Source organism: Hippichthys cyanospilos, chromosome 22 (genome assembly GCF_059441005.1).
Source record: "Hippichthys cyanospilos isolate Australia breed blue-spotted pipefish chromosome 22, RoL_Hcya_1.0, whole genome shotgun sequence".
NCBI lineage: Eukaryota > Metazoa > Chordata > Actinopteri > Syngnathiformes > Syngnathidae > Hippichthys > Hippichthys cyanospilos.
In genome coordinates, this window is record NC_142390.1 from 2,132,885 (window position 1) to 2,154,277 (window position 21,393).

General features: G+C 40.5%; 2 protein-coding genes and 3 long non-coding RNA genes across 5 annotated transcripts; all 5 read right to left on the minus strand.

Moving 5' to 3' along the window:
• Nucleotides 1-283: 283 nt before the first annotated feature.
• LOC148405382 (uncharacterized) lies at nt 284-3,378 on the minus strand. Its single transcript, XR_015864105.1, has 7 exons — nt 2,719-3,378; nt 2,576-2,633; nt 2,377-2,498; nt 1,850-2,260; nt 1,550-1,737; nt 1,247-1,468; nt 284-1,051 (listed from the first exon to the last, which is right to left on the minus strand). It is a non-coding gene; the product is annotated as an uncharacterized LOC148405382 (long non-coding RNA).
• Nucleotides 3,379-3,705: 327 nt separating this feature from the next.
• Nucleotides 3,706-4,847, minus strand: LOC148405383 (uncharacterized). Its single transcript, XR_015864250.1, has 4 exons — nt 4,671-4,847; nt 4,531-4,603; nt 4,111-4,397; nt 3,706-4,029 (listed from the first exon to the last, which is right to left on the minus strand). It is a non-coding gene; the product is annotated as an uncharacterized LOC148405383 (long non-coding RNA).
• Nucleotides 4,848-6,974: 2,127 nt separating this feature from the next.
• fam3c (FAM3 metabolism regulating signaling molecule C) lies at nt 6,975-10,832 on the minus strand. The gene is made up of 10 exons (XM_088405820.1): nt 10,197-10,832; nt 9,741-9,778; nt 9,523-9,627; nt 9,409-9,435; nt 9,208-9,331; nt 8,996-9,054; nt 8,054-8,104; nt 7,893-7,977; nt 7,691-7,817; nt 6,975-7,404 (listed from the first exon to the last, which is right to left on the minus strand). The coding sequence occupies exons 2-10, from the start codon at nt 9,754-9,756 to the stop codon at nt 7,315-7,317; spliced, it is 684 nt and encodes a 227-aa protein (XP_088261946.1). The 5' UTR covers nt 9,757-9,778; nt 10,197-10,832; the 3' UTR covers nt 6,975-7,314.
• LOC148405385 (sortilin) lies at nt 10,408-17,464 on the minus strand. The gene is made up of 20 exons (XM_088405809.1): nt 17,297-17,464; nt 16,488-16,550; nt 16,340-16,416; nt 16,164-16,260; nt 15,706-15,873; nt 15,521-15,594; nt 15,341-15,387; nt 14,866-15,002; nt 14,710-14,793; nt 14,403-14,463; nt 13,108-13,260; nt 12,944-13,041; nt 12,781-12,880; nt 12,539-12,713; nt 11,994-12,187; nt 11,640-11,832; nt 11,304-11,568; nt 11,133-11,239; nt 10,944-11,061; nt 10,408-10,846 (listed from the first exon to the last, which is right to left on the minus strand). The coding sequence occupies exons 1-20, from the start codon at nt 17,462-17,464 to the stop codon at nt 10,829-10,831; spliced, it is 2,397 nt and encodes a 798-aa protein (XP_088261935.1). The 3' UTR covers nt 10,408-10,828.
• Nucleotides 17,465-18,458: 994 nt separating this feature from the next.
• Nucleotides 18,459-21,322, minus strand: LOC148405386 (uncharacterized). Its single transcript, XR_015864109.1, has 2 exons — nt 19,751-21,322; nt 18,459-19,024 (listed from the first exon to the last, which is right to left on the minus strand). It is a non-coding gene; the product is annotated as an uncharacterized LOC148405386 (long non-coding RNA).
• Between the last annotated feature and the right edge of the window lie 71 nt (nt 21,323-21,393).

Consider the following 21,393-nt stretch of genomic DNA (forward strand, 5'->3'; position numbering starts at 1 on the left):
AGCTAGTTCCCTTCGCGTAATTAAAGCATAAAAGGCGTAACGCAAGTTTTCAAGTGGCTCGAGATGAGTTCGTATCGGAAAGGTGTGGCTATGCACGAACAAACAAACTCTGCAAGCGACAGAATTATGCATGCTAGACACTTGATATTCAAGCTGAAGATGAGCCAAAAGGATGACCTGAGAAAGAACTATTTGGTGAAAACTTTCAAAATCTTATAGTTGCGTCCTGTATTTCACATTTTAAGATTAGAAAAAAAAAAAAAGGCACTTGTTTTTTGGCTGGTTGTCGCTCACCAAGTTTTATTTCTTTGGATAAATGTTGACATTTTGACAGACCGTATGTATGCTAACTTTGCTAATCATAGAACCCAAAGGCATAAAAACATAACATGCAAAAGGAAGACTTTTGCTTTTGTTGGTTGACCGCGACGCGTTGGCGGACTGGTGGTGCTGATGCTGACGAAGAGGCGGCCCGGGCTGACGGCGATGATGAAGAGGCAGGCTGAGGAAACGCACAGCTGTCGTCCACAGGCACAAGAAGCTCCACTCCCACTTTGGTCCCCCATTAACTGCCAAAAAAACAAAAATAAAACCGAAGAAATATTAGAAATAACAGGCAGTTGATTTGCGTTAATACGCAAGCGCGTGGTCCAATTCCCCTCGGTAACTCTTAACCAATCCAGTGCTTCCCCAAGTCCAAACCAGACACAAAGGCCTTTTGTGCCGATCGCCAACCATCTCCTTCCCACACTTCCAACAACCAAAAGCAGCTCCAAATCCCGACACCATCTAAAACAACTCGCTGGCCAGCAACATCCCTACGCCAAAAAAAACGGACGCGCGTCCAAGCCGCAACTACCAACACAACCGCCATCACCTATCCGACAACATGACAAGCAACAAGTTCCCTTCACTCCAAGGTACCGCACAAAGCTCACTACCGCCCTCTTGCGTTCGCCAACTGCAGGTGCTCCTCGGACGGATGATACTTAGCCGTGTGCTGCTTGATTCTTCAGTTGCGGAAACGCTCCTTCGTCGGCCTCCATGCGACCTGAAAAACAAACAAATGTGCCTGTGTCGCTTATAAATTGATTTGGTTTTATCGCTCCATCAAAAAAACATTAAAATTGGGGTCTGAAAAGCTAAGTTTTGGCTGAGCTCAGACTAATTAAAGTGTGATTTATTCTTTGAAACTATATGTATATTTCATACTTTATTCCTCAAAACAATATATATGTACGCTTACATTTCAAGATAGGAAACATTAGGAGTCTTTTTTCAGCGCAGCTCCTCTCGCAGCCTGCAAAACAAGCAAGCACAAGGCACACATTGACTTTTGGCAGCGGCGCTGATTTGAAAACACGTTTGTACTTAGGACACAGTTAGGCCTCTTATCCTGTCCCAGCTCCGCATATTGTTGGACAGCCCCCGTCTCACTCGTACGGTCATCTCCTGGCTCCTCCCACTACTGTGACGCACAGGGGGAGAAGAAACAAAACCGATAAATGAACGGTGAAAGAACGTGGCGACGCGACTGACGGCTGAAGACCTTTGGTTTCTCAAGTGGACTCGGGGCCGACGGACAGAGACGTCAACGTCGAGTCCTTCACCTTGGGAAAGAGTGAGACAAAACAAAGCTCAAACAGCAGCCCGATTTGCAGACAGACCTCAGACGGCTGATACTCCGTTTATGGGCCGCTTCGGTCTTCACTTATGGACCAGCTGCTTCCGTTGTCCCTTCCAAAGACAAAATGCAACAAAAAGAGATTTGAATTTAAACAGAAAGAGTTACGTTCAGAAATGAAAAGCGCAATAACTTCAATAACTTTCGTTTTAAAGCGCAACTTACTGAATTGCCGCGTGTTTTGTGGCCTCCAGCTTCTCTTTTCATCTGGCTCCTCCTAACCTAAAGAAGTACACACTCCCTGCTACGAAAATCAAGCGCATTTCTGTCAGCCACCGTAAGGTTGACAGCACCACTCCAAGAATTCTGCAGAAGAGACCTTAAGAGAGCAAAGACGGAGCGGCCGGCCCCCTTGCAGGACCGGCAGGCTACAGAGGACAGAATTTTGCAACGGGTTACAAGAAAACAAGACGAGTCTCCTCCCTGTCACCTGCACAACCCTGTCAACGCACAATCGTCCCGAAACAAAGCGCGTGGGCTCACGTGGCGCCGCAAGCGGGTGGACGAAGCCTCGCTTGATTGGAGCGCCGACTTTGGTGCCGAGTCTCGCCCGTCCTCTCCTCTCCTCTCTCTCCGCTGAAACGCACAAAACTTTGAGTCGACACCAAAAGCAACTCAAACGGAGCAGATAGCACAAACAGCCGCCGTTTAATTAACGCGCACCCAGTGAGTTAGTGACAGAGTAAACATACACTGATATACTTGTGAGGACATCCATTGACGAATGCATTTCCTAGCTACCAATTCTTATAGCATTGTGAAGGTTAGCTGAGGTGTCTTGTCCCAATTGGCTCCTTCCTACAACTCACTCCATCTAGACAAAACAATATATGAATACATATAAATATATATATAGCCATCCCATGCATATCATATGAGGTGTTTGATTACCTCAGCGGCATGCAGCACCATTGATGGTTGTGCGTATGACATGAAGGCTTCTGGGGAGCTAGGGCAAATGATACATTCAAATGAGCTTTCTTTATTTGGGAGAAGCAACAAAATTGCTTACAAAAAGCACAAATGTCACATACAAGCTATTTAAATCATCAGAGTCTGCAGCCTTCAATGGTCCACAGAAGTTGCCCACATTCAAAGTTCTTGCTGATATTATGTGGAAGGCATTTATTTCTACAGGAAAAAAAAGAAAAACAATTAGCATAAAATAAGTGAAATATCCTCGAAAATATTCAAATATAAATGATCAAGTATGCAAGATTGGACATGTTATTTTAGACAACTTACCTCAAATTGAAAAGTCCATTTTACATTGCAAAAATGGCGGCGTAGCACAAATTGATCCTGCTGCGAAGAAATTATTGGCGACGTCCGACAGGAGAAAATGCCTAATTTTAGGCGCTGTGAGTCTGTCACCGAACGACAGTGGCAAGAAACTATTTTGACCGAAAACGGAGCAGAGGTTTGATGCAAATGAGGCAATACAGGGGTTAGTCAAAATCATGAAGTTTGGTAATTGAATTATATGGTAATGGGATGGACAGTCATGGAAATACCTCCATTTTGACCATCTTTAAGACCAGATACGCACATGAAAAAACCCAGAATAAAACACTCAACCTAAAATAAAATGCATTGCAATATTCAACAAAATCAAATACTTCATCAAAAAGCCCACACAGTTCAATTCCCATTTGAAAGCCTTCAAGACTGTTTGGTCAGCAAAGATTTAAAAAAAAAAAAAAAAAAAAAAAAAAAAAAATGGTGGCCACCATTTAAAAAAAAAAAAAAAAACAGAAAAGGAAAAATAACATATGCATGATATTTTAGAAATTGTGAAGTGCTCAAACCTTCCAACGTGGCCGTGCAAAAATCCTGAAACAAGCAAAACGTCATTACTACACTTGCGAGAAAGAACAAGAAGTGCAAAGAGAAATGTGCACACTTAACTGAGTAAAGGTCGGTCGCCATCTTGCCGCACCTGTGGACTGCAAATGGACGAGCAATCCGGTACACCTGGCTAGGTGGACCGCGCTTTGAACCCTAACGCCACTCGATGACCGTACAAAAACCTCATTTATTTGTGTGCAAAGAATGTAAAGTTCCCCCATAGCAAACAAGCAAAAACACTCAAGTACAATATTCAACAAAGTTGCATGTGAAAACCTTTCAAAAAACAGGCACACAACACAATGTTCAATAGAACCAAATAAAATCCGTAACCGTTCAATTTCCAAGCATAAAGCCATTTGAAAGCTAAACAAAGATTGCAATCTGCATTTTCGACACGGTTGAATACAAACGGAAACAAATGTGATCCAAATGACGAAAACGCGGAAGACTTGTGCCGTGTTGTGCTCAAACCTTCCAAGACGGCTGTGAAAATCCTGCAAACAAACAAACATTTCTTGCAGGAAACGACAAACTAGACGGAAAACAACGTTAACAAACATTTGCGTGCTGCTTACCATGCGACCGGCCGCCATCTTTCCGCATGTGACCGCAGCCGTCTACTTGCTTGTTTGATACTTCCTTGCACATTAGAGCGTGGAAAAACTCAGATTTCTTTCGCTGAGTATTTTAGACGAATCTGCCCCAAAAGCAACATAAAGCAATACGGAAATCAATGCAACAACCGAAACATTCAAGTGCAACAAAAAGAAAATGCATTTAAAAAAAAAAGAAATTAAATGCTTCCCTGATATGTGCTATCAATCCGATTACACAAACCGTCCTTCAATGCTGTGTCGAAAACCTGCAACAAGCCACGACACAGAAAGTTATTAGAGGATAAAACATTTAAGAAATTACAAAGATTTTCCAACCAACCGAGCGTGCGTGCGTGCTGGCTTGACTGAGAAAACAAATGTGAGCAACAATTAGCACACCTGTGGAAAGCCACTTGACGATTCCCAACGTGCACGCCAGTCTGCAATCATCTCCGATATCGCGAAATGAAACCTAAACAAGCACACAAGTGTTGGTGAATTGCACACATTGAGACACAAAAAGAGCACTTTGCATTTACCCTTGGAAGCAAATAAGATCGCTCGGCGTCCATTTGCAGCAAGCCAGCAATTCAAAAACTGCCCACTTCCTGGTTTGGGTACTTCTTTCGCGCCAAAGTCATCTTCCGCTTCAATTTTTTTTCTTCTTTAAAAAGCGCGTCTATTACGCATGTTTTTAATTTAAAATGTTTAAAAATAGATGGAAAATCACACTATACGCGTTCTTTTATGCGAGTCTCACTTACGTCTACTAAGTAAAGTTAGGTGCCTGCGGTGTCGCATTATCGCCACAAGAGAGCAGACCTGCACATTGAAACCAATTGATGGCCGTTTTCGTGCTTAAAAGAAGGAAACTCGTTATTATTATTTGGCATTGTATAGTTTTCTGTTATATTTTTTTAAAAAAAGGAAAAGATGGAAACTCATGTTGAGGGCATTTCTTCATGAATTCATTTGGCTCGACCACTTTTATCATCAGTCCACATGTAAAGTTGTTATTATGGTATAATATTTTTACGGCGTTACTTGCTTGTTGTTTTACGTGCACAGGTGATTTCTATGCCCTTTTAATAAATAAGCAAGCAAATAAATACAAATATAAACTTCGAACTGGTATAATTCAATCGCGGTCACAATTGAACCATTCGCATAGTCATAACCAAAACTACGTTGTTTGAGAGGTGCCTGCGTTGTATCATTATCGCCACAAGAGGGCAGACATTACATTGAAACCAATTGAACGACCGTTAAGGAGTCCGTTTTCGTACTCATATGATGCAAACTCATGTTGGGGGTATTTCCTCATCAACTCACGTGGCTCAACAACATTATGGTATGGTATTATTATGGCGGTGTATCGTATGTTTAGTAGGTCATACGTGCTCCTTTTCATGGTCGTTTTTTTTTTTTTTTTGCAGACTGGGATGCCCCGCTGTCGGCCACGCCCAATTGAGTCCATGCAATCACGTGACACACCTTGTGTGTCTAAAGTCCGAGCCATCTTGCCATACAGGGAGACAATTGGTCAGGTGTCCATCAAGTTTCCAGAGTAGTATCCGCACTTGAACCTACACAATTTATGTTTGTACAATAATGTTTCATCCAGGCTTCTCCAAAGATATGAAGCTTTTCAAGGACCCATCGGAAGTCACAACAGAATTGATTTCCGTTTCCGGTTCTGAAAATCTTACATCGCCCATAATGCATACCTCGATGAATACCGTAAAGTGTTGACACAGTTTAAAGAGTATCTGCACTTGAACTTGTCGGGTTCTTTGTTTTTTTTTTTTTTTTTTTCAAAAAAAACAACAACTGTGTTTCTAGTACCCCTATTAGAGAACCACAGATTTAAGTTATCTGAACAAAGTGAAATTAGAATATTTTGAATATGATTTATATACTGTTGAAGATGGCATTATTAATGTGGAATTTGTCTGAATATGGGAATGTTTGGTTTTGAAAAATTGGTATTTTGTAAGAATGTGCAAAATGTTGGTGATTTAAAAATATGTTCCCAAGGTGAATTAAATGAGATAAAATGTCTTGAAATTGCAATTAAATGTGAAATATTTGTAATGTGTAACAATGTGTAATATTAATTATATATATATATATATATATATATATATATATATATATATATATATATATATATATATATATATATATATATATATATATATATATATAGATAATGCGATTGAAATTTGAAATGATTGGTAATATCCATGGGAAGTTGAGCCTCATTGGGAATGAATGGAGAATTTTGGGGTGATGCAAGTGATAAACTAGAATCAAGTTGAAAGTGTAGAATGGCATTCAGTCATCTTAAAAAAATGAATAAAAAATTATGAAATAACATAGACTCCTAACAATAATCTAGCGTTTTGTTTTGGTGATAATCTATTTGGAAATGCCATTAGTTAGAATTGTTGATGTTTGTTACCAGGTAGCTTTAAAAAAAAAAAAAAAAAAAAAAAAAAAAAACGCTCGTTATTAAAGTTGTGTGTTAATTCCCACGATACTTTCTGGCCGTTTACTTGTGTTCTTAATTTTATTTTATTTTTTGTAGTGGCTGTTAGGGTCAGAAGTGCCACAAACTGTCACTGCCTTAATTAACGCTTCTGCTTTATCAGTATGTTAGCACCCTCTAGTGGCTGAATATTGAACGGCTGTTCTCTTCAGCTCCTTAAAACAGAGGAATATAAAGTATTTCAAGTACGTCAGTTAATGGCGGTCTACCACACCTTTTACTTCATCTTTCAAAATAAAAGGCAACATTTGTACTAACCACAAAGCCTATCAACTAAATGTAGAAAAAGTAATAATAGCAAGGTCGTTTAATGGTCCAAAAACATTTCAAACATACTAGAATTTTTTACATTATTGAAATGAATTTGAATCCTCCTAACAAAACATATTTACAAAGTTCACAGTGGAGTTGGTACATTTTGGATCACAGCGAAGGCGGGTTAGCAGGCAGAACAGACAGTGCAATTATAATAATAAATGTAATCTAAGTAGATTAAGGTATGACGGTATCCCAGCAGACATCCCTTTTTCATTGGTGTGATACTCCACCTTGAGCCCTTTGGAAGATTGTCGGCGGTAAAGAGTCTAACTGGACCGAAAACGGCTCGGATTAGGAGTGTAAGGCGGCGGGGGTCAGTCCTCCCTCCGAGGCACGCAGCCCTCCATCTCCAGGACCTCAGGCCAGCCATCGAACTTGTTGGTATCTGCGCTGTTTTTGATGTGCTGCCACAAAAGACGGGAAAGGAACATTCTTCATCTAAAATGAATGCTTTGTGTTAATTGCGACAATAAATAATTGCAGTTGGGCCTTTGGTGGGTCAATCAAAATTCATCATTTTTTCGGAGCAATGACAGTGTTCTCAAAACACTCACACTCAAAACCCGAGGGTTCCTGTTATAAGTGTTTAAGTAACCAAAATATATATATATATATATATATATATATATATATATATATATATATTTATACACACAAGCTTTGCATAAAAAGACTGGCTCCAAACACTACCTGCTCAAATGGACTCTTTGTCTTGATTCCTTTCCCTCCGACGAAGATCCAGTTATCCCGAAATCCCAAGCTGTTGATGGCCGAGCTTCCCAGGTCCGCGATCAGCTTCCGCGCTTCGTCGTTGAGCCTGAGGGCGAAAAAATGAAAACGACGTAAAGTAAGAGCGGGAGTTCCTGGTTGAGAAGAAGATTCTGGTCCCTACTTAGTAGAGGGATCATCGAAGGACGCCATCATGACCACCGTCCCGTCCTCGATGGCCTTCAGGAACTGGATGAGGGGGGCAACGTCTAGGATGGAACGCGGTGACACATGACACACTTTTCTGCACGGACATTTTTAGCTTTGCATTAATATGGTGCTCACTTCCTGCCCACATGTCGAAGGAGTCCGTTTTGTTCAGCTCTCCTGTTCTTCCTGTGTAACGACAAAAGAATTATTCAATACAGGCAATAACTGGGTGTCCAAACTATGGCCAGGGGGCCATTTGAAGCGCGGCATCCACATTTCTGCGGCCTGAGGGTAATCTGTTTTAACACATTCAATCATCAATATTACATAGACATATTGTTACCTTTTTTTAAGAGTCCAGGCATCTAGCTTTTTTTTTTTAAACATCTTTTTCCTCAGATGTGACTAAAGAAAATGACTGGTATTAAATTAATTCATTACTTTAGTAATTGATTAGTGTTTTGCTTAAAATAATCTATTCTGTACTTTAGTACTTAAATCCCTAAATCTTAATCCTCAATCAATACCTAAATGAATAGTTGATGACTTGATTATCCAAAATAATGGATTGACCAGCAATTTTTAGACCTTCCATTAGCAAAATAATTGGGCATTGAAAAACGTAAGAACCTGGAATTGAATGTATGCACCCCTCAAAAAAAAAACAAAAACCGTCAAAACACATCTTTGGGCTTGAATGAGTTAATTATAACTTATAACTTTATTTTGAAGCTCTTCCCAGAAGCATGTCTCAACAAATCTTGCCAATTACTAAGTCGTGACGACTGTTCCAAACAACGCATTGTTCTGTAATCACGTTCAACCACTTATTCAGGGAACTTAAAAAAAAAAAAAAAAAAAAAAAAGACTTACTGTACTTATAACAGTATTTTATCTTGTCAGGGTTTGGCCAAGCGTCTGGTATAAATTATCCACAAGTTTGTCTCGGTTTTCTTGTTGATGATAGTGAAATATTGGCGTATCACAGTCTGTATGTAAATACTGCAAAAATACTGCGATTCGTGTCTCGTCCCATTCCCAGCAATAACCATCTAACGCTGGAAGGTGCGGCATTACCATTGACGAGGGCAATGTTGATTCCCCGTCCCACGTTGTTCTTCACAGCACTCATGAGCCTTTAAAAAAAAAAAAAAAAAAAGCAAAAGAGATATCAATTAGATGCGTGTAGAAGAGGACACGCCCACTGTCGCCAGGTTGTACGTATATGACTTTACAATTCCCTGTCATTCCAACACCTTCGTCAAACACAAAGTCATAAAGTCGCCTACATTTTGTCCTCCAGGCACATTCTGGGTCCCACCACGCTGGCTGCGCCACTCGCCATCTTGAAGGCAAACTGACCCATGGGACACGCCTTGGAAAGTCCACATTTGTGTCCAACTGGTTTGGTTGCTGGTTCAATAGAGATTTTTGCACAGATTTGTGAGCGGTCCAATAGTAGGTGTTCAAATCACACAAATTACACTTACAGCCTTCTTTTTTGAGAGCAGATGTTTCTAAAGGACAAAAACAAAAACAAGGTTGTAGTGATCCTAGCATTTTGCATTCCCAACCTCTGCGCTTTTTTTTTTTAAATCACTCACTCATCCTGCTTCCCAGTTGGAAATCCATTTTTATCTCCAGCAGCTGGAATGCCAGATAGATGGCGAGGATTAAGGCTAAAATAATCGCCGCCAACCTCAAAATACCTAGGTAGAAAAACAAAACAAAAACAAACACACACATTTGAGGACTGCTTTATCGTTAGTGTCAAAATCCACAAAATCTCAAATATCATTTTTAAATCCACTTGGGGTTTTACCTGCAGTTCGCACCATGGTAAATCAATTTCCAGCCGCCCTGAAACAACCAAGCACACATCTACTTTCAAACAATTATTACAGGAATCTTTAGACAGACCAGAAGTTTTACCTTTATCTAAGAAGTACACTACTTCCCGTTGGCTACTTGCCACCCAAAGTTGGCGAAACTAGTAGTAACTGTCCAGGTGACACTGGAGCTCAACTAATTTCATTTTAACCTCAAAAACAATTTGTCTCGTCAAAGATAACTTTACGCCTGAATACAGTGATATAAAATAATGGTTTAAGTTAACTTGATACCAGAATTAAAAAAAAACGCTGCCTCGTTACCTTCTTTGCCCTGTTTCTAAACGCCGTTGGTAAACAGAACCATTAAAATAAAGGACAGCATTTGCATTAAAATGTTCTTTTAAATGAAAATATTGTTACAACAATTGAACGAGTAGATAACTTACCAGGTAATACGGGCAACGGTTTAACAAGCGTTTCCAGTGTAGTGTACAGACGTGACACTTGAGCTGCTCTATTCGAAAAGAGGGCTCACTCTCCACAAGCAAAAAGAAAACAAGCGCTGGCAGCGGGGAGGTTTGTGAAACCACGTGTTTGTTAATTTAAAATAAAAAACTAGACTACTTAATATGGTCGATGCGGTAGGACAACAGTTGCATAATTTGTTAGGAAGTTTATTCATTAATATAGTGTCGTGGTGAGATTGAATCTCAAAGAGACGATCCTCTTTCACATCCGGAGTTTTTTCTTCTTCGCTCCATCAAAGGTAGGGCACACTGTAGCGCCCTCAACTGGTTCTCTACGTAATAACTAGCAAGGTTTTTGAACCCAAAACACTATGAAAGCGTTTTTTAATGTAATTTGCCTTGCGCATTATTCATCTATAACTCATTTATATATATATATAAAAACAATATAAAACGAGAGTAGCATTAACATCGATGCCTTATCATTTTCAAATAAAAAATACAAATAAAAGCTGGAGCAAAGCAATTCAAGCGAAAGGATTTCAATAAATAGCTAATTCATTTTGTTTATGCTCTCCCAATCCGCTCTTATGTCAGACCAGAAGTGGGTATCACTGCAGAAGATTTTGCTGAAAAATAGACAGTTATGACAAAATTGTTATGATAAATTATTTCAAGAATAAAATAGAAAAAAAACCCTCATTAGTTGATGTGAGTGATCGTTACATTATCTGAATCCTGCGGGCAGACCGTTCCGTTGCTGCTGTTGGCACTTTCAAGATTTCCTGTGACACCACCGCGATCATCTTGAATCTGGAGATTGGAAAAGCGATACTCTGGCGCTCTACAGGAGATGAAACAACAATCAGCCAAAATGCTTGTAAAAGTAGTATTTGTTCTACCTGCTTAGCTCACCTGTACTGATAAACCCCTCTCCTGACGGCGACCAGAGCAGAAACGACGGCGACCAGGACGATAACACCCGCGCCAGCGCACACCAGTATCAGCACCATCCTCTCTCGCTAGAAACATCAAAAATTTCCCAAAGTGTCCTAAAAATGGATTTTAGATGTCGAAGCTCCTCACCGGTGTGTCGAAATGTGTCACTGGTGCTGTGGGGTGTGCAACGGGTGAATCGGCGCTGGGTTTGACCCCGCAAGGTCTGATGACAGTCTGGACCGCCAACTGAGAAGAAAACCCGCCTTCACAGCGGTCACTTGGGACCTTGCGATAGCCCGCCGTGAGGAGCTCATCCTCTTCTCCATTGAGGCACATCTCCAAAGTTTTGTTGTGCATGTCCGGCTGCCGCACACACTCTGACGTGTTCTCGTGGCGCCGATAGCCGTAGTCGCTGTTTCAAAGGGTAGTTTGTTTAGAATGACTTCTGAATGGATCCACTAGGTTCTGATGTGATGTTCTCACCACAAAAAATCCTCCCGTGTGCACAAGCAGGGGCTCTCCTTCTTTACCGTGACATAGCTGCGACCGTTCCGGCACACGGCTTGTTTCTTCCGTCTTCGGTACGTCTCCTTGACACCCAGGATGCAGCCATCCCTTTCCGCGGTGCCTCCCTTTGTCGAGTGCGCCAACCACTCTTCGTAATCGTGGTCATTACCTGGAGGACATCAGAATGCAGTCTCAAATTTGGGACAATCAGATATTACGGTTGATCACAGAGAGTTGTCCAGGTCCCGAGGAAGCAAAACAGCCCCAGAACTGACGTTTTGGCCACCAGCATACAGGGTTCACTTAATAGTACCGGCAAAAACAACTCACACTCCCTTGTGATGAGGCTCTGGAAGTCAATGGTGACCGCCACCCACATGGGCTGGTTGTCGTCCTCGGGACGGAACCCCCATACGCTGACGCTCATGGCCTTGGTGCCCGGCTCGGAAGCCAGCCCGGCAAAGAAGAAAGGCTGCTCGGTAAAGTTGTACGATTTCCAGCACTGGCCTTCATCTGTTGAGAACCTGAAGCACAGGAACGGGAAATGGTTCTCTCAGGAGGTCTTACCAAAACAGCGCCAGTCTTATTTTTGGTCCCGCCCTCCAAAAGTCTTGATCTCGTTCTCAACCTTCAAAAGTCTTGGTTTTGTCTTGATCTCAAACTCTAGATGTCTTGGTCTTGTCTAAATCTTGACCTCCAAAAGCCTTATATCGGTCTCGATCTGGTTATTAACCTTCAAAAGTCTTATTTTTGGTCCCGCCCTCCAAAAGTCTTGGTCAGTCTCCACATCTAAAAGCCTTGATCATGTCTCATTCTTAACCTCCAAACGTCTTGAGAGCTAAAGACAACAAGAGGACTTCCTGTTTGACACGCACTTGATTGTTTTGACCTGTCCTTCGCGCCGTGCCTCCACAGCTACGACGAGCCCGCCAGAGTCCAGTATGCTGTAATGGTGGGGACCCCTGAGCGTGCCTCTCCAGTTGTAACCCCCGTCAGAGGACACAAAGACATCTGGATACTGCCATGATGACAGGCAATCACCTACCGAGCCTACAGCAAAGGCGAGTTATACGCCATATCAAACAGCATATACGGAGATAAAACTAGCGATTGTTACCATGTGCGATGACCAGACCAACAGCAGTGGGATCAGACATGAGAAGCATTGGGACGATGCCATTGATGCGACTGTGTTCTCCGTGAATATGAAGGTTGCACTGGAAAAAAAGGTAACAGATTGGCCAAATATAAAATACACATCCAAACCATGTTTTACATACATTTTTTACTTCTTTTCCGCAGTCCACATTTTGAGGTTTGGAAAGCCGATGCCACGTTCCTCCTCGATTAAAAGAAATGACCGATCTGATTCGTCCGTCTGAAAGATCGATTGAAATCTCTTTGGCGGTGTGTTCCACCCGGCGCGAAAAGCCACAAGCCTTACCTTTGTCCAGTTTGTTGGTGAGGTACACGCCGCGGAGTGACGTGACGTTCCGGAAATCGCTCTTGCGTTGCCCGTCGAACAAGTGGCGCTCCAGGGATTTGGAGAAAAGGATGCCACGGTCATCTGATGTGTACATTGTCCCGAAGTAGGTGTCTATAGAAATTGACATTGATATTGTAGGACTTTTCGTTCGGGTAGATTTAACTGGGAGGTATGGTCCAAGAAATAAAATGGAGGATAACCATTTTCATTGTTTTTAATGAGAGAAAATATTAAAACAAAAACAATGAATACTGATTTAAAATCAGTTTTAACCTACATTTAACATAGCTTGCACATAACTTGCTAAAAGGCATCGTCCATTTGTTTTGCTTCTTTGCTAATTTGATAACTAAATTATTGTCTTACTCTAAATCAATGAATACTTTTAGACACTCTATATCTGAAAAAAAAACACCCGGTATATAAAAACTGTATAAGTACCTGGGTTTGCATGCGTGGGCCCTTAAAAACGTAAAATTACGCATTAGTGATTGAATGACATCACTTCTGTTCAAGGCTCAGGTAATTTTTTCAAGTGTTATGCTAAAGCAGTCTCTAAAATGTCTGGTACTAAAAGAGTGCATTCTAGTGCCACAAATCTCAATTTCTCAATTAAGCCAATTTCAGGAATAATTTTCAGAAATCGGCGATTACAATTACCTTATCTCTCGTAAATGAAGCGAGCATTGTCCAAATTACCTTATGCTCATCTCTCGTAAATGAAGCGAGCATAGTCCAATCGAGTAGTTTTGGACGTAGGTCTACATTTTTTAGATCAAGCCATAAATCTGTCATGCGCCGCCATGAGGTCAGCTAAAATAGCCGACAAACACATTGGGAGTGTATTTGTGTGTTTTCTTGTGATACACCCTGATCTCCAGATATGCTTGTCAGCCTTTTGTGGCACAAGCTAAATGTCTCTCTTCGGTGGATAAAAACTTAGAGCCCTCTGGATTTACTTACTTATCGGAAGTCCTATCAAATTAATACCAGGATTTTAAAAAATGAGGGAATTGGGGTCATTTATATAACAAAGATGTTAAAAAAAGCTTGATGGGAATGATAGAAAAAAAAAGGTAAGAAAACACCGTGCTGCTGGCGTGGTGTTCGCAAACACGACGAGTATGATGGAATGATTTGTCAGCAGCTGCAAGAACTCGTGGAACCAGTTCAGTCTTTGCTGTTGAAGATTTCCATCGCAACAAAGAAAAAAAAAATGTCCGTGCCATGTTTTGAGGTATTTTTGTTTTTACCTCCTGGGTTGTCCACATGCATAAAGAGCATGTCCTCGTCTCCGTCCAAGATGGAGTAAAACTGCAAACACACAAACAAAACGAGTGAACAGCGGTACTATGTTATCTTTAGCTAATCTGAGTTAGCTGCTTCTCACAATCACAAGCTTCTAAGTGGTCATTGTTATCAGCTGTTATCTTCAAAGTTTTTCATCAAAATGATGTTCGCCTTTCAATCTAGTTCTGACTTTTGGTTTTCTTGATTATGCCTGATAAAAAACATTATAAACGTGTTTTATTTAAAAAAAAAAAAAAAAAAAAATCTCACCTGTTCAGTTGAGGCCGACGGGAGAAGTGCCCGACTGAAGGTGTCTCCTTGGTCGGACGAAAAATACATAACCCTCGGAGATCGCTGAGAAGAAAAGAACACAAACGTCATCTCAAAGGTTTGCATTTACTGACATGTTCTTTCAAGATGTTTCACCAGTTCTTCCATGACTGAGAAGAAGAGAAAAGCTCCGATGTAACCAAAACTGTAGACATTCTCGTGGATGACAGTGAAGGTCTTTCCGAGATCTTTGGTCCTCTTCAGCTGTAGATCATCCCTCTCTTCTGCATCCACTACAAAATAAGAAATCGCAGCTAGTTGTCCAGGAAGGAAAGCAGCCCCATACCACCAGGCTTTACTTTTGGCATCATGCTCTTTTTGTCAAATTTTTGCCTGATATGCATGTTGGGACTTGTAGTTGACAAAAAGCTTCGATCCAAGAACTAAATGTTGCAGGAAAGCTTTTATTTTGCTGCAGGGAAGCATTTTATTTCAAGCAACGCAAAACATAGGCACTATTGATTTGTTGAAATGTAACGTTTGCGAGTGATAAACTAGCAAAAAAACACAAAAATCAAGAAGGGGGCAAATACTTTTTGACTCCACTGTAAAGTTGCCAGTTTGAACTCACTTGTGTCGGCTTTGCTGCAAGTGAAGAACAAATTGACGCCAGCTCCCCTGAAAATAGATGTTCCAAAACTTCAGCTTCTCTATGATTTCAAATGAAAAAAAAAAAAAAAAAAGCATCTTGTGTTTTACAAGGTGTCTCTGAGGCTTTGGGTTTTGTGTGTCACTTCCTGTTTATTCTCACCATGAGAAAGAATTCACTCCATCATGCACTTCTGTCCACATGGCGCCAAAGTCCAGCGAGAGCCACAGAGCACCCTGCGAATCAGGAACAGGAACGGTTGTGTTTACCCTTTTCACCCAAAGGTGTGACGTGTTGTGTGCTTGCAATAGTCTGCACTTTTCAAAAGTAGCTCAGTCGTGACTCACGTCGATGCTAAGCGCCACCAGCAGGTCAGGGTTGAGGAAATGATAGGTGATGGGCTGAACCAGGTGAAAGGGTAGCTGGATGAAACGGAAGGTGGCACCGGCGTCCGTAGAGGTGAAAATGATGCCACCTGGATGGTTCACCACGGGCGTGTCAGCGGTTAATATCACCTGTTTTGATCAAGCGTTAAGTTATGGGAACCGTTTTTGGTTAGTGACTTGGAGCTCCGGGCCAAAGATTTGTATTATGCATCTGAACAGCAAATAAGACCGATTAAAAGTGTCCATATTTCCAGTTATGTTGTTGAGAGTCATGTAAAAGCAATGCAATATTTGCCTGAATTTTCAAATACGATAATATTAGTAATACTATATTGTAATTAATTACTTTGGAATGACAGTTTTGAAGTAACTTGCCCGACACAGGCATCTACCGGCATTTTCTTTGGCTTCCAACTCACAGAACTTCCTGGTCCGACGCTGACTCCAAACTCCTCTTTGATGAACGTGTGGTTGATACTATGCGAGATGTCTCGGAAAGACTTGCCGTAATCGGTACTAGAAAGCAAACATGGGATTGGACATCGTTGATGCGAACTAGCATGGTGTTGATATGATGTTGTTGTTGGCGAGCTACCTTCGGTAAAGGCGCGAGGAGCCTCCCTCGAGGAACGTGTCTATGGGAGCGCTGATGGTGGATAAGACCAGGATGACCTAATAAGATAGAGCTGTGCTTATAAAGTTGTTTGTGTAATCGTATAGTCGTGTTTTGTTGCCGCACTCACCCCGGTGCCATCGCCGACCCACGTGAGAATCACATAGGAGCCGTCGTCACCATGAAAGCCTGTCTGAAAGCAAAGACACCAAAAGTTGTTCAGACCTTGAAAAACTCTCGAAAACAACCATGCATTAATTAGGGCAGGGGTTCTCAAACTTTTTGGAGTCAGGACACTCTTTAGAAAGCAAATGTTCCAATGCAAATGTTAACGAGTAGGATCATCAATGCAAAACATTTGCATATGCCAACATATACCAAAGAGAAAAACCTATATGAAAATGAAAATACACAAAAAAACATAGAATTTGGTTGTTCGTTTTTTTTTAGGCTTTTTTGTTCTCCTTTTTAAGTTTCTTTTGTCAAATAAATACATAAAATTGATATGTTTTTGCCTGGTTTGACTTGAAAGTGGCAAAATATAAAGGAAAAATAGCAAAAAAAATGCAATGAAGTTATGGTCATTAATGAAAATACACAAAAAAGTTGAATTTGTTCAATAGTTTTTATAAACTTTGTTACCCTTTTTAGTTTCTTCATTTAAAAATAAATACATACAATTGATATCTTTTTGCCTGGTCTTATTTAGAAAGAAAAATAGTGAGAAAAAAAACTGCAATAAAGTCATGTCCACAAATGAAAACCCACTAAAATGAGTTAGTTTTCTTTTAATACATAAATGTCGTACCGCGAAACGATGAGGGAACGCTACACGATTTTACGCGAGTAAAACACGATCAGAGAACACAAAACAGATCCTTGAATTAAAGGGGCAGATGGAGATGGTGGACTTTAAGAAAACGTTAAAGTAACTCTCACCTCGTGGGTGTTGTCGTCCAGAACCTGATGCTCGGCGGGGGTCAGGCTGACCCGGCACGACTCGAAGGCACTCCCGCTGGAAGCCCTGGAGGTCTCCGCGGGGGTAGCGGCGGCCACGGCCCCGAACTGGAGCAGAACGGAGAGAACCAAGGCTCGCCTGCAGATCATGACTGGTTCCGGAACCGCTCGGCGGGATGTGTGTGTGTTCCGAGAGGCAGGTGTGTGTGTGTGTGTGGGGGGGGGTTATTTACAATGGAAAGTGCTGCGTCCTCTCCGTCAGGTGTTGAAACCCGCATCCACCAATGGGGCACACATGTGGGCTTTTTTTTCTTTTCAAAAAAAGCAATAACCTTGAACAATGCACGCACGGGCAATTTTTAGGAAGTTTTGACTTCATGCCCCCCCCCCCCCCCCCCCCACACACACACACACACTCCCCGAAAAGGCTATATACGTAAATAAAAAAGTTCAGTTAAGGTTAGTGTAGTACATAAAAATGTCCACACGAGGGTGGCACATCATTGCCAAAATTCAATAAATTAAATACTGTACTATTAATTGAATGTTTCATTAAATATTAAGTGTCAACCAATAGTTTCATTAATTACATGCGTCAATAATTCATTAAAAGTGTAATTATTTAAATAGTTTCATTAATTAAATAAAACATTTAATCAAATAATTAACTACTTATTTAATGACACATTTAATTAAAACATTTAATTATTTAATTAAACGTTTAATTATTTAATGACACTTTTATTTCATTATTGCATGCATCCAAACATTTTTTAATATTTAATTTTATACATATGAGGGTGCTAGGATTCACTTTGTGTGCATGCTCAAGCACCCGGCGAAAAAAGCGAAACAGGCTTCTGATTCTAAACTGTGAGGAGTTGGGTAAGGTTTGTAGAAAGTTGATATTTTAAAATTAACGTTTTCCCCTTTAAGACTTGGTTAATCTATTGTGATTAAATATTTGGGAAAGGGGTAATATTTTTCTTTAATTAGTTTAATATATATTTGGCAAATTCATGCTAATTAAATTGACAAATATTTCAATTAAAAAAAATATTTGAATTGTTTAATATTTTGTTATCAATAGCAAATATAACATATAATATAAATCATGAATATATATAATGAAAATAATAAAATACAATATTATAAAATCATTTAATAACTGTAGTAAACATGCAGCTTCATTTATTATTTATATTGTAATTGTGGTCTTTTTTGGCATATATTGAGACACAATGAGTTCATTTTAATGCAGGTGTATACATAAGCATAAATTTAAAAGACACTCATACAAACAGCACTTTGCATTTTCTCCTTTTAAATTAAGAGATGTTTCACACAAAACTATTGATCCTGAAATCGCTCCATCGCTCTGCAATGTGCAGTCCACTTTCGTCTTTGGCTCAGCTATTTCCAGTAGTGCTCTCGTCATGCTTTAAGCTGCCACAATTCCACAAAGTGCATCATGTAGACTTTTTGCACCCTTGTCTCATCGGTCCACATGAAAGGTCACAGAAGACCCTCCGTGATACTTGTGCGTTGGACCTCTTTCCATCTCCAGCATCCAACGGCGGTCCTCGACAAACATTAGGCCGCCAACAGATTCTGCAAAACTGAAGATGAAGCCGAAGATGGTCACGGCGGTCCCCAAGAGGTAGAGCTTCAGAATAGCTGGAAACATACCCCAGGTGAGCTGCAAAAACCCTGTGTTAAGCAAATGAAAATGAATACATTTCCATAAAGACAGAGTTTCTAAAATTCACATATCAGACTTTGCAAAATGGCTCTCATTCATCAATGAAAACATGAGTTGAGCACACATTTTTTGTTTCAAATTAAGCCATAAAACAGTTCAGAATGCGGGGTTACCAAACAAAACGTAATAAAGAAAACAATCACGTTTTTCTATGTTCCGTTATCAGTCCGAAACCGACGGTTTTCACAGTTTGAGCACAACAGTGTACATGGAAATAACAGTGTAAATAAATACAAATCCGGAAGTATAGCATTAATGGTAAGTTCAAGTGTTGTAGTAAATGCCGAAACAAGCACGAGAACTACTGTTCAGTATTCGCATTTCACTTCCGGTTATAGCCCGTACACATTTAACAACGTACATTAACTTGTTCCATCTACTTTATGCGTTTAAGCTGTTTCGTTTGAAACATAACTTCGACTTTCTATCGAAGCATATACTCGCCACTCCGGTCGTGCATGACGCTAAATTACATGGCGAAAATGAAAACGAGTCGTGTGAGAAAATCCCGTTCAACGGGAGCCATTCAACGCTACATTAGCGAGAACCCACCAAATTCGCAAAACATTGACATAACCTACAAAAAGCACAAAATGCGCGAATTCACATATTTCAACCCATGTGTGTCACGTTAAATCACGCAAATGCCGAAAACGCAGAAAAATCAAACTCACCGTGTGTCTTGTTTCTTTAAATGTGTCGCAAGGGCTGCCGAAGATTGTTTCCAACAGCAAACCAGGACCTGCTAAGGTTTTAGTAGGGATTAAGTTTATCCGGAATGGAAGTGGCTTTGAAATGATCCCATAAATAAAAGTGTGAAAATTTCAGAAGCTGCAGTCTTCATCTGTCCGCATCTTGTTGGTTCGGTAGAGGGAAGCAGTCAGAGAGGGTTGTTTCCGGTTCAAGGAAAATCACTATTATTGTTTTTTTTTTTTTTTTTAAACGTATCCTTCCCAGACGTATAAATCTAAAAATATATTAAAAATAAAAAATAACCAATCATATATGCTTGCTCAAGATCCTCCAATCCAACATCGAGATTTACATGAACAATTTATCGAGAGGGAGCAGTTCCTTATTTATTCTTGCACATGCACGTCGTGGACTTTCCCATAAATGCCGTGGAAAATCCCCACCACGATTTCTCCTTCGGGCTAGTCACGTCGATATAGGAAACACTGGGCCATTCAATTTCACTTGTATAAGCCCTTTTAAAAGAGTTGTATTACATAACATTTGAATGTATTTATATGAATGCTTCTGTTATATCTGTACAGTTTTGAGATTATTTATTAATTCACCTTTAAGATACAGTAGCTCACAAACCTCGCACATTTCTACGATATAAGTTCATGAGAGAACACTAAACAAATGACCTTTTGAGAGACAATTAAAAGTTCTCAATGTACAGCATATATAACGAGTTAAATTTATTGTTCCCTCAAAATAACTCAAAACACAGCCATCGATGTCTAAACCACTGGCAACAAAAGTGAGTAAACCCTTTAGTGAAATGGAAATAGGTAGTTGATGTGTTAAATTTGGTATTACAGCTCTTGCACACTCAACATGGCACCTAGTGGCAAATGAGAGGAAATAAACATTTAACCCCTGGATGTTTTTTTCTGGCTTTTTTATCCCCCAACTTGGGCTGACTTTGAAAGGGTCATAAGAACATCAAATATAAATTTTTTTTGGAAAACTTTCAACTGCAGATTTCGCAGACGGGCAAAAAAAATGCATTTGACGAGAACTTTATGAATTATTATTGTTATTAATATTTTAAAAGATGAGAATCCTCATCCATGGCACTGAAAGAATTAAGTATCTGGGATTGCATGTCCGTTAAAATACGTCCCTGGCATTGAATGAGTTAAATGAGTTCTTCTTTATTTTGAACATAACCAATGTGTGTGTGTGACCTAATTAGTTCTGAAGGTTTGTTGGCATGGCTCCTCGTGACCATGTCCGCAGAGCTCGCACATGACAACCATTGGGGCAAATTCATAGTTTGAACCCGCTTTGATGGAAGCCGTCTCGTCCTCCGTTCAGCCTGTATGTGATGTCCTCCCTTTTATGTCTCACAAGCAGGCAGGTCTGATACGTTAGCATGTGGCCAAGAGCTTTAAGAGGATTTTCCATCTTAACTGTCACCGTCACCTGGAGGTGATGGTAGTAAAGTGTGCGGTAAGTTACAATCCACCCCACTGTGTTTGCTCCAGGTTTTGTTTTTTCCCGCTTTCCCACCCCGCTCGCTCCCAACGACGTGAAGTGACATGGCGCTGGCTTAACATTACCACGGTGACACCCGCTCTCT

Excerpts from the sequence above, each read along its gene's own strand:
- LOC148405385 (XM_088405809.1), bottom strand. The coding sequence starts at position 17,464 with ATGATCTGCAGGCGAGCCTTGGTTCTCTCCGTTCTGCTCCAGTTCGGG. Across the intron at positions 12,714-12,780 it reads TGGTCTGGTCATCGCACATG|GCTCGGTAGGTGATTGCCTG; the intron begins GTAACAATCGCT and ends CCTTTGCTGTAG. Across the intron at positions 12,188-12,538 it reads GGACAGGTCAAAACAATCAA|GTTCTCAACAGATGAAGGCC; the intron begins GTGCGTGTCAAA and ends CCTGTGCTTCAG.
- fam3c (XM_088405820.1), bottom strand. Across the intron at positions 9,436-9,522 it reads CCAACTGGGAAGCAGGATGA|AAACATCTGCTCTCAAAAAA; the intron begins GTGAGTGATTTA and ends TTTGTCCTTTAG. Across the intron at positions 7,818-7,892 it reads TTCGATGATCCCTCTACTAA|GCTCAACGACGAAGCGCGGA; the intron begins GTAGGGACCAGA and ends TTTCGCCCTCAG.